This window comes from Austrofundulus limnaeus, unplaced genomic scaffold (genome assembly GCF_001266775.1).
Source record: "Austrofundulus limnaeus strain Quisiro unplaced genomic scaffold, Austrofundulus_limnaeus-1.0 Scaffold483, whole genome shotgun sequence".
Classification (NCBI taxonomy): Eukaryota; Metazoa; Chordata; class Actinopteri; order Cyprinodontiformes; family Rivulidae; genus Austrofundulus; species Austrofundulus limnaeus.
The window spans coordinates 27695-39493 of record NW_013952885.1 but is presented as its reverse complement, the minus strand read 5'-3'; the positions used below and the strand labels follow the sequence as shown (position 1 = coordinate 39493).

At 39.6% G+C, this 11799-nt stretch overlaps 3 protein-coding genes across 3 annotated transcripts; all 3 read left to right on the top strand.

The window, feature by feature from the left end:
- Positions 1–851: 851 nt before the first annotated feature.
- Positions 852–2840, top strand: LOC106529986 (GTPase IMAP family member 4; the record flags this gene model as incomplete). Its single annotated transcript, XM_014025534.1, has 2 exons — positions 852–908; positions 2068–2840. A coding segment is annotated over exon 2 (768 nt), but the record flags the coding sequence as incomplete, so codon positions are not given.
- A 39-nt stretch (positions 2841–2879) lies between these two features.
- LOC106529985 (GTPase IMAP family member 4) lies at positions 2880–7632 on the top strand. The gene is made up of 3 exons (XM_014025533.1): positions 2880–3068; positions 6562–6962; positions 7035–7632. Exons 1-3 carry the CDS (start codon positions 2880–2882, stop codon positions 7630–7632), a joined length of 1188 nt encoding a protein of 395 aa, XP_013880987.1.
- A 782-nt stretch (positions 7633–8414) lies between these two features.
- On the top strand, positions 8415–11062 carry LOC106529984 (GTPase IMAP family member 4). The gene is made up of 2 exons (XM_014025532.1): positions 8415–8454; positions 9960–11062. The coding sequence occupies exon 2, from the start codon at positions 9965–9967 to the stop codon at positions 11060–11062; it is 1098 nt and encodes a 365-aa protein (XP_013880986.1). The 5' UTR covers positions 8415–8454; positions 9960–9964.
- Positions 11063–11799: the final 737 nt, after the last annotated feature.

Genomic DNA, 11799 nt, shown 5'->3' with positions numbered 1-11799 from the left:
ACTTCCCGACGTTGCTTGAAGCGCCTCCACCATAGACTTTGCATGTAAACCTGCTGCTCCTGACGCTGAAATCGCGTTTGGTGTGAACGCACCATCAGTGCTGATGATGCTCCAGCAGGTGATGCAGAATCAACCTGCTCTTCTTGAACAAGGGTCTAATAATTTCCTGCTTTATAGTGGTTCAAAGGACCAATTACAGCATTTACCAGCAATTACCATTGATTACTTTCAAACAAAAAAAAAACTAATTAAAAATGTAATGTGACATGAATGCAATTTGTAGTGGAGTAGAATTGCTGATACTTAATGTAAAATGTAGTGGAGTAAAAGTCGAATTATGAACAATGTACAGGGGTTAGAAAATGAAAGTGAAACCCCTGGTTTTAGACCATTTCCCTTTCAGACAGCTTCCTCTTGCGTCCACAGTTAATCCTGTTGGATGTGGTTGGTCCTTCTTGGTGGTATGCTGACATTACCCCTGTACATCCCACCACTGTTTTACATAGCTACTTTTAGCTGTACTAAAAGTAGCGAACACTAATGCTAAGCTAACCTAATGCTAGTTTAGGCTTTTTACTTTGACTTCACTTTAACAACTCAGTTTCAGCTTCTTCAACAAATGTAGGCAAAAGAATTCCAGAATCAGTGTGCATGCTGCATCTATTTCTGCTGCAGTGCTACCTTTTCCAGTAAATGCTTATAGTCTGGGGCTGAGGTAGAGAAAACTGTTTCACTTTCATTGTAACAGACACAAAGTGAAAGAACTGAGAGTAGGTGTGGTTTACTGCAGACTGTGAAGCTATATAAACATTCTCACAGAAAACATCCTGCAGTCTTCACTCCAGCTGCAGCAGCAGAACGGCTCCTTTATCAAATCAACGTGGGGAAACAAGTTCACGCCACACCAGGCAAGCAGCTTCAATATCTGTTTTCATGTTTTATTGGTGAAGTCTGGCATGCTGATAATTTTAGAGTCAAGTCTGAACAGACTGTTAAACATATTTTTTTTCATTCTGAGAAGATTTATCTGTCAAAACACTTTATTCCTAAATGATTTGTAGGTCAAAGTTAGTTTGGTGTACATATATAAGCAAAAATTAGGAAAAGAAAAAGCATTCTTTTTTAGAAGAGCAAGCTTTAGAAAGTTTGAATCAATTACTATCACTACTTTTCCAGAATCAATGGTTGGAAACTAAATTTGTGATGCAAATGTTCTACTTTCATCTTCTTTTTTAAAAGCTAACCTTGATTTAAAATCAGTCTCTAGACCTAAATTTTAAAACTTGGGGATCATTTAAATAAAAGGTGGATCACTGAAAAAAAAACATTATTTGTGATTCAGTTTGACTGAGGGGTCAATTCAGAGRTCATTTTGAACCAAGGGCAGCTGGTAAATGGTAAATGGACTGAACTTGTATAGTGCTTTATGAAGTCCCTCCAGACCCCAAAGCACTATACTTGCAGATCTTCACCCGTTCACAAACTCATGGTGGTAAACTATTAGCACCTTTACCTATACACTGCAAAAACTGTGTCTGTCTTACCAAGTTTTAAAATCTCTTATCCAGTCAAAAAGTCTTTTTGATCTTGTTTTGAGACTGATTTACTAAACAAGAACTGATTGTGTAAGAATAATCATCTTGTTTTCAGAATGTGTAAGATTATTTGTCTTGTTAGCCTGAAAATTTGACTCAAATTAAGTCAAACATTTCTGCCAATGGAGTAAGAACATTTTACTTGGTAAGATTCTTGAAATAAGAAAAAAATGAGTCAAATCAAGTATTTCAAGAATCTTACCAAGTAAATATTTCTTACTCCACTGGCAGAAATTTTTTACTTAATTTGAGTCAATTTTTTAGACTAACAAGACAAATAATCTTACACATTCTGAAAACAAGATTATTATTCTTACACAATCAGTTCTGGTTTAGTAAATCAGTCTCAAAACAAGATCTTTTTGGCTGGATATAAGATTTTAAAACTTGGTAAGATGGACATTTTTTGCATATACCTTTAGACTGTAGACACAGCTGCCCTTATTCTGACTCAAACCTTCTTCTTCCACAGGAACGATGCTGACAAACAACAATGAACTGAGGATCGTGATGGTGGGAAAGACCGGGATTGGGAAGAGCGCCACCGGAAACACYATTCTGGGCCGAGATTGCTTCCAGTCCAGGTGCAGTCCCAAGTCCTTAACGGAGGAGTGTGACAAAGGCCGGACTAAGGTGGAGGGACAGAAGGTGGCCGTCATCGATACTCCAGGTCTGCTGGACACCAGGTTTGATGAGAAGAAAACAACCAAAGATCTGAGTCAGTGCATCAATTTTGCTTCTCCTGGACCCCACGCCTTCCTGGTGGTCATCTCACTGACCAGATTCACCGAGGAGGAGAAGCAGACGGTGAAAAAAATCCAACAATTCTTTGGACAGGCTGCAGACAAATACAGCATGGTCCTCTTTACTCATGGAGACAACCTGGTAGGAACAACCATAGAGGAGTATTTGTCTGAGAGTCCAGAGCTGCAGGAGCTGGTGGACAGGTGTAACGGTCAGTACCACGTCTTCAACAACAGGCTGGAGGACAAGAAGCCTCAGGTCCTCCAGCTCCTGCAGAAGATCAGAGACATCGTTGAGAAGAACGGAGGAAGCCACTACACCCACAAGATGTTCCAGGAGGCTGAGAAGGCGATCGAAGAGGAGAAACAACGAATCCTGAAGGAGCAGGAGGAGAAAATCCGCAAAGAGAAAGAAAAAGCAGAGCGCGAGGTGAGGGAAAGATACGAAAAGGAAATGCAGAAAATGAACGAGATGATCCAGGCTGACAGAGAGAGAGAGAGGAGGGAGAGAGAGGAGGAGAGGAAGAGGGAGAGGGAGCAGATGAATGAAGAGAAGAGGAGGGAGTGGGAGAGGATGAAGGAGGAAAGAGAGAGAGAAAGGTTGGAGAGACAGAAAGAAATGGAAGACATGARGAATGAACTACAGGAGAAGCAAGAAAGAGAAATCAAAGAACAAAAACAGCGTCTGCAGTCCCAGTTTGAAGAGAAAGCTCGAGTYAAAGCTGAGAAAGTTGGGTTTTGGGGAAGAATTGGGAGATTTTGTAATCGTCTTGGAGAGGCAGTTGTGGAAGTGTTTACTTGATTCTGTACAAAACCTGAMGTTTTGTTGACAGAAAAGTAGTTTGATTTAAAATAGAATAAATATCAATATGCTGTGATGTCATTTAGTTTCATTTTTAAAATGGATGCGTGATCTAAACTGAGTTCACAGAAGAAGTCTTCTGCCTTTTATAAAGTTTTAAGTTTCTTATCTGTTGTTTTTATTTGTATAAATTCTGTTTAATTGTTTAAAATGTTCAAGTTCTCATTTGAAAACTGTGTTCTCTGTTTTTAATGGACTTTATGATGACATTTCACACAAAAGTTTGTATTTTGTATGTGTAGACTTTTTTTGCTTTGTTTATTGCATTTCGTCTGCATCAGTCTTATCTGTACTGATCAGTTTCTACCATGTCAACCTGTGCTGAGCTGCAGAAAAATAAARATGCAAGTTTTCACCTAAACCTCTGTCAGTGATTAATGTTATCAGAACAAGGAGAAAACTTTGACGTTTTAAAGAGCAGGCAAAGGTGTGAGGAGAAAATCTATAAATGTAGTTTTATTAATCCATCCTTTAATCTGCAGGTGATGACAGCTGGGGACAGGTGAGAGTGGGCGGGGCAGGATAATTATCACACAATCATTTTATGGGCTGTGATCAAATAGTTTTTAACAAGTCTAAATAAATTAMAGTTTGAGAATCTTTGTGAACAAAACTTCATCTTATCCCTGTATCTGAAATGCTCAATTATTAAACTTAGATTAATAAAAATTGTACATATTTACAATAAATCCATAAAATATCAAAAAAAATAATGACCACAATCTTTATTTGCTCTGTGGCTGCTGCTGCTGCTGCTGCTGCTGCTGCTGCTGTCGCTCCCATTAACACACAGGAAATGAAAAATTATATATTTTGTTTTTGAGATTTTAAAAGTTTCCATCATACAGACAGTCTAACACCTATTCCTGTTTTAATCTGAACACAGAGTTGTAAAGTAACTAAGTACAAATACTTTGTTACNAGATAAGATAAGATAAGATAAGATAAGATAAGATAAGATAAGATAAGATAAGATAAGATAAGATAAGATAAGATAGAACTTTATTGATCCCACAGTGGGGAAATTTGATCATAACAGCAGCTCAAAACAGTGGAGTTACAGTAACAGGCAGCCTGCCGTCGTGCCAACTTAGAAACAAAGAAAAACTGGAAAACACACAAGGGAAGGGAAGGTGAGGAAAAAAGCAAAAACATCATATTAAATCAACACTGTGACACACTATGGTGTTTATGAAAAAACCTCCGCATAGAGCAAGTTTATTAGCCAGAGGAGTAAGTGAGTTTAAGGGGCCCCGAAGAATCCAGTCCCCAAAACCAGCGCAGTCATAGTTCAGAAATATTGATGGAACTGTTCATTTCTGTGCAGCTTTCAGCCTGCTCTCGGAAACAGAATTAGACGGGCCGGGGGGGCAGCCAGCCAGGAAGAATTTAGTCAACAGATCCAAGGCCGTTGTCAGGGTGATCCAGATTCTGTAATCAGTTGTTTTGGGAACAGAAGAGACAAGCAGATGACAACAATTTTCCATCTGCTTTAGAGTTTCTGCTGGTACTCTCAAGGTTGGCGACCCCAATCAGGCAAAATGGTGTTGACAATATTCAGCCGAGCCAAATCTATCAGCTTCCTCCCAGATCAATTCCATCTGGCCAGCAAAGTCCAGGGACCACAGCCGGCCCGCTACCCTCAATAGAACCGCTTGCAGACCGAGTCCGGCTCGCTCAAGGCAAAATGTCCGAGTTCTGATAGAATACGGCCACCCATCGAATTGGTCAGTCTGCCAGGAGATGAACAGCCACCGATGCTGATTTGYAGAAGACTAGGAGACCACCCAGCCAATCCATAGAATCCAGTGATCGGAGTCCAGACATAAATCCAGAACAGAGAAGAACAGAGGTCCCACCTTTAACATGTCCTCCCATGGAAGAACAAAAAACTTTGTTCCAAGAATTTTATTGACAGACCAGCTAACCAAATCCATAAAAATAAAAATATCCATGATTTCTTATTTCGGATGAAAAATGTAGAGAAGGCTCCTGTAGTAAAGCAGGGAAAGATAAGTTAAGGTAAGATAATTATGGCTCACAATAGCATTCAAAACATTTTTCCAAAGGGAGGTAAGGCAACGTTATTTATAGAACATAGATGAATTATGTAATATCTACATTAAGCACCAAGTTTGTGCCCACAATAACATAAATGTAATTATTTGCAGTATTGAAAACAAGGCTAAAATCCCTTCTAGAAACCATGAACCCAAAAAAAATGTATATTCTGCCCCCAGCACTAAGGACATGGGGCTTAGGAAGTTAATAAAGTGAAAAATAATATTTATATAAACCTATAAATGTGCACATTTATGCTGCAGTTTCAGGGGGTTCATTTCTTCCATCAATCTGCTGATTCCTGTAAAAGCTGAAGGTGGGGGCAGAGGAAACAGAAAGTGAAAGTGCTTCTGTGTGTGTGKGGGGGGGGGGGGGGGGTGAGGCTATAAAAGTACCTGCTTTGCTGCAGCATCAGCAGCAGAATGTTGGCCTCATACAAAGCAAACAGCTTTGGTGAGTAAAAACTAATTGATGAATTCAGTCTGACACAAAAAACAAACATTTGTTTACAGGTTTATGATGTTGCATGCTGCCAGTTTAGTTCAGTTTAAAAAGCCTTTTTCTCTGAGTTCTTCTGTCAGCCTGAAGCAAACTTGTCTTTGTGGACTCAGCTCTGTTGTCACTGTTCTTTTATTTAAAGGGACAACCCGGAAAGATTACAAAGAAAGAAAATAATAATTTATAATAATGATAGGGAATGTTGCATGTGTGAATCTCAAAGCACTACATTTGAAGAATCCAAAACTTGTAATCCTTTTTAGAAGGATTCTGCAGTCTGTGGTTCCCTTAGGTGGTCTGGAAGTTACAGACGAGGAGCAGCAGAGCAAAAGGCTCGGTCTCCTGTCGTGATCAGTTTCTGTCTGGGAATCTGAAGGTGTTGGAATAGGAAGAAGAACAGGTTTTGATATGTAGAAAGAGCAACTCTTTAGGGTAAAACCAAAGTAAGAAACAAGAAAAAAATCCTTCTATGATCTGAGATGCTGTTTTCAGGAAACAAATCTTTAGGAATCATCTTTTTGAAGCCAAATAAAGAGTTTTATTATATTTTTCTATTGATTTAATGAGACAAAACTTTTTAAAAGCTGGTAGATGATATCAGTTGAGATGTTAGTGTCAGTATTTATAGTAGTTACATGTTTAACCCACTGGGATCAGATTATAGATAAAGTTGCTTCTTTGTTTGTTTCAAATCAGACATTGTTCAGAAGACAAAGTCTCTAATCTGTCACAGTCTGGATTCTGTGTAGGTCATCTGATAAAACGCCCAAAGGGCAGAACACGGAGATTCTATTGATTTTTATTCTGTTTATTGTTTCTTTTCCCAGGATCCACCCTGACAAACAACAATGAGGTGAGGATCGTGATGGTGGGGAAGACTGGGACAGGGAAGAGCGCCACCGGGAACACCATTCTGGGTCGAGAGTGCTTCCAGTCCAAGTGCAGTCCCAAGTCTCTGACTGTGTTCTGCACTAAAGGCCACGCTGAGATCAGTCAGCAACAAGTCGCCGTCATCGACACCCCGGGGTTTTTCGACACCAGGCACGACAAGGACAAAACAACCAAAGATCTGGGCCAGTGCATCAAATATGCTGCTCCTGGACCCCACATCTTCCTGGTGATCATCTCACTGACCAGATTCACCGAGGAGGAGAAGCAGACGGTGCAAAAGATCCAGGAAGTGTTTGGACAGGCTGCAGACAGGTACAGCATGGTCCTCTTTACTCATGGAGACAACCTGGAAGGAACCACCATTGAAAACTTCCTGTCTGACAGTCCAGATCTACAGGAGCTCGTGGCCAGATGTAATGGTCAGTACCACGTCTTCAACAACAAGCTGAAAGGTGAAAACTCTCAGGTTGCCGATCTCCTCCAGAAGATCAGAGACATCGTCCAGAAGAACGGAGGAAGCCACTACACCAACGATATGTTCCAGGAGGCTGAGAGGGCGATCGAAGAGCAGAAACAACGAATCCTGAAAGAGAAAGAGGAGAAAATACGCAGAGAGAAAGAAGAACTGGAGAGAAGGATAGAGGCCAAATATGCAACAGAAATGCAGAAAATACAACAGATCCTCCAGGCTGAGAGAGAGAGGGAGAGGAAGGAGAGAGAGGAGGTGAGGAAGAAGGACAGGGAGGAGATGAGGAGGGAGAGGGAGTGTTTGGATGAAGAGAGAAAGAGGGAGTGGCAGAGAATCGATGAAGAGAAGCAGAGAGAAAGAGAAAACAGCCAAAAGCAGATGATGGAGATGTTGAATTGCTTACAGGAACAGAGAGAACGAGACCTCAGAGAGCAACAAGAAAAGCTGAAGAGATATTATGAAGAGAAAGCCAGAAAAGAAGCTGAAGAGGGAAGCTGGTGTACCATTCTGTGATCTGGTTTGCTTCTGTTGTCTTTGCTGTTATTTCTTCAACATTCTAGATGTCAGCTGCTTTTACTTCTCTGTGTTTTCAGTCTGATTTTTCTGCTTCTTTTTTTGGTTTGTTGCAAAAGTATTTTAATCCAACTGCTTTCAATCTGAAAACCAAACTGTGGTCCTAAACACATTAACATGTTCTATCACCTGTTTAAATCTGTAAAACACTTGTTGTTAATAATAATAAAGATCACGTTAAAATTATACATTGTTGTCTGGAATTCTGGGAATCCAACATTGTTTTTGTATTTTGTTACGACAGCATTAGGAGGAATGAGTTACTTATGCAAATAAGTTCCCTACATCTTCTCATAACTAAGTTATGAGAGTAAATTTTACCAAGGTTTTCCTCATTACTTTAATATTTGTCTGTGCAAAGTGAAGTGACACAATGAGGGAACGTCAGACAAGTTCAAGTTGATTCATAAAAGATTATGCAATCATTTATTTACACNAATACTGTTTTTTATTATGTGAAGACTTCTTTTTTCCTCACCAAAAAGAAGAGCTCTGTACTTTCTGTTACCTAGTATTTATTCTAATGATATTTATTATAAAATATGTTGCTTCTTGTAAATGCAAAAGGAAAGGAGAGCATGAGGAAACAGTTTCATTTTTGTTTTGACAAAGCGGTAGAGCGGTGCTGGGGTGTGGTTTGCTGCAGGCTGGGGGGATATAAAAAGCCTCCTGCAGGAAACTTCATCACTTCAACATCAACAAGACTCTTTACTGTAACACCACTGGACAGAAACAAGTTCTCGTACCAGGAAAACAGCTCCGGTAAATTATGATTTTTATGTTCCACACTGATGAATCTAATCTGACTAAATTATTTTACCACAGCAAAAACTTCTATAAACCTGTTACTGTAAACTGTTTTAACTCTTATTTATCATGTATGTTGATAATATGCTGTAAAAATTGTGACACTTATCTCCTGCAGCGGCTGAACTCCTGAGCAGGGGCGGAGCTAGACTAGTTTTTCCAGGGGTGGCCATGGTGGTTTTTAGGGGTGGGGGGACAAATAAGTTTAGATTTTAAAATTCAAGATGGTCACAACAGCTAATTCAGCTGTTTTAAAAAAAATATAAAATCCTGTAAAAAATCTTGCTGATTGCTAGTCCCAATTAATGCTAACCACTAATGTTAAATATACAAAGAGCTATACCTCAGCCATTTTTAGACATACAAAGCTGAAGATTAATGAAGAAGTAGCCAAAACAATCTTTGTAAAATTCTTAATACTAACTAAAAAGTCAGGATTGGCCAGCACAGAAAACATTAAATGGTTATAAGTCAGCCATTTTATGACTAAATGAACTGAAATTTGTTGTGGTGTAGCTAAGAATAATCCCAAACACATGCCAACTGCTAATCCCAACTAAGATAACTGCTAATGCTAATCTTAATTTTACAAGAAGCTATATTTTGGGCATTTTTGAACAAACAYAGCTGAAAATTAGAGCAGTAGTTGTAGRGAAGCAATAACAAAATCAGAATTCTAACAAAATCCAAGATTGCCAGTGAAGTTAATTTTGAATAGCTTTAACTCAGCCATTATTAGAAATAATAAGCTAACATTTGGTAAGGTGGTAGCCAAGAGCAATCTCCATGGCATTATGAAAGCTAATCTAAATTTTAAACTACAGGCCAATACTTATTTGAGAAGGAGCTATATTTCAGACAATTTCAGAYGCATAAAGCTGATAATTGGCACACTAGCAAATGACAACACTCTTCAGCAAATTCTGAATGCTAATGTATATTCAAATGGCTACAATGGAGTTTTTTCAGACATAYTGAGCAGAAATTTGGTTCTATGGAGGCTGTGAACACTAACACATAGTACAGTCAAATAGTAAATTAAAAATAGTGACTAACTGGCACTAGTTGTCAAAGTTTCTAAAGGAACTTTTCTGGTTGCTCCATTTTTATCTTACAGAATAACCTCTAGATGGAACCAAAGTTTTATTAACTGGTTCTAAAGCTCAGAACTATTACACATAGTTGTTTTATATTAATTGGTTCAAAAACTGTTGTTTTTTTATTCATACTCTGATTTGTTCCCTCTGCAACAAACAATACAGCTGTTTCACAGATATTTACATCTATTACATTCAAACTATCCATCTTTGAAATRCCACATGCGATCCTTGTCAGTGTTGCAGGGGTGGCACCTGGGGTGGCCAATCAGGTGCCCAGCCACCCTCTCTGGCTCCTCCCCTGCTCCTCTGTACAACATGATTACAGGTTTTTATTCTGTCTCAAACCTTCTGCTTCCTCAGGAACGATGCTAACAAACAACAGTGAGGTGAGGATTGTGATGGTGGGGAAGACCGGGATTGGAAAGAGCGCCACCGGAAACACCATTCTGGGTCGAGACTACTTCCAGTCCAAGTGCAGTCCCATGTCTTTAACCATGTTCTGTGCTAAAGGCCGGACTGTGATAGATGGACAGACGGTCGCCGTCATCGACACACCTGGGTTTTTTGACACCAGGTTTGAGGAGGAGAAAATAACCAAAAATCTGAGTCAGTGCATCAAATATGCTGCTCCTGGACCCCACGTCTTCCTGGTGGTCATCTCACTGACCAGATTCACCGAGGAGGAGAAGCAGACGGTGAAACAGATCCAGGAAGTGTTTGGACAGGCTGCAGACAGATACAGCATGGTCCTCTTTACTCATGGAGACAACCTGGAAGGAACCACCATTGAAAGGTTCCTGTCTGACAGTCCAGAGCTKCAGGAGGTGGTGAGCAGGTGTAACGGTCAGTACCACGTCTTCAACAACAAGCTGGAGGATGACAACTCTCAGGTCCTCCAGCTCCTTCAGAAGATCAGAGGCATCGTTGAGAAGAACGGGGGAAGCCACTACACCAACGAGATGTTCCAGGAGGCTGAGAGGGCGATCGAAGAGGAGAAACAACGAATCCTGARGGAGAAAGAGGAGAAAATAYGCAGAGAGAGACAAGAACTGGAGAAAGAGATAAAGGAAAAATATGAAAAAGAAATGCAGCAAATKAAAGAAATGATCCAGACTGAGAGAGAGAAGGAGAAGAGGGAGAGGGAGGAGGAGTTGGAGAGGGAGAGRGAGGAGATGAACGAAGAGAKGAGGAGGGAGTGGGAAAGGATGAAGGTGGAGAGAGCGAGAGAAATGGAGGAGAGAGAGAAAGAAATGAYAAATATGATGAATGAACTAAAGGAGAAGCACGAGAGASAGATCAGAGAACAACGAGAGCAGCTGGARGCGCAGTTCACTGCTGCGGCTCGAGAAGAAGCTGAGACCACCAGTCCGTTCCAGTGGCTCTGGGATATTGCCAACTTTGTAATGAATGGAATCGGGTCRGCCCTCGCTTCCAAACTGATTAGGAAAGTCGAAGGGTTGTGAGCAGGTGATCAAAGCTGATCGAAGAAAAGTATTGTTTCAAAAGCAAAAATCCTTTTCTAAACAGAGTGGGACAAAAAAACAGTTTGGAATAAATGTTTAAGATGCTGATGAAACAGAAGACAATTCTGTGATTCATGAAACTGTTGAAAGTTTAGTAACAACACTATTAGATGCAGTGTCTGTTTTAGTTTAGTAGTTTTGTTTGATTCCCTTTTGTTTTATTTAGCTTTAATAGAATCAACATTACTGTTTGTCAGGTTTTCTTATGTTTCTTAGAGTTCTTCATTTGTTTGCTCACAGATTATGGATTTGTTGTGTTATCTAATGTGTCCTCCTGTTCTGAGCTGTACCAGAAATAAAGATGTTTGTTGCACTTAAACTTTTGTCAAAGTTAATTGTAGATTGTTGCCATTTCTACAATAAAAGTCATAAAAAGACGCATTAAATCATGATCACTATGTGTTTAATCCAACAAATGTCAACAAAATACACATGAAACAACTTATAGAGAACTAAGAAACTAAAATGCTCCAAGTGCTGCCAGTTGTTCTGAAAGGAGAAGAAAGAACTGAGTTATTTACAACAGAAAAAAAAACTGATCAACTCGCAGTTTTACTGAAATACAAAGCTTTTGAAACAACTATCTGATTTTATTATTAATCATGTGTGTTGTGGAATACTTATTTTCTGTATCACCTTGACACTGACCACTTGTTCCTGTTCCTGAAGATATGAAC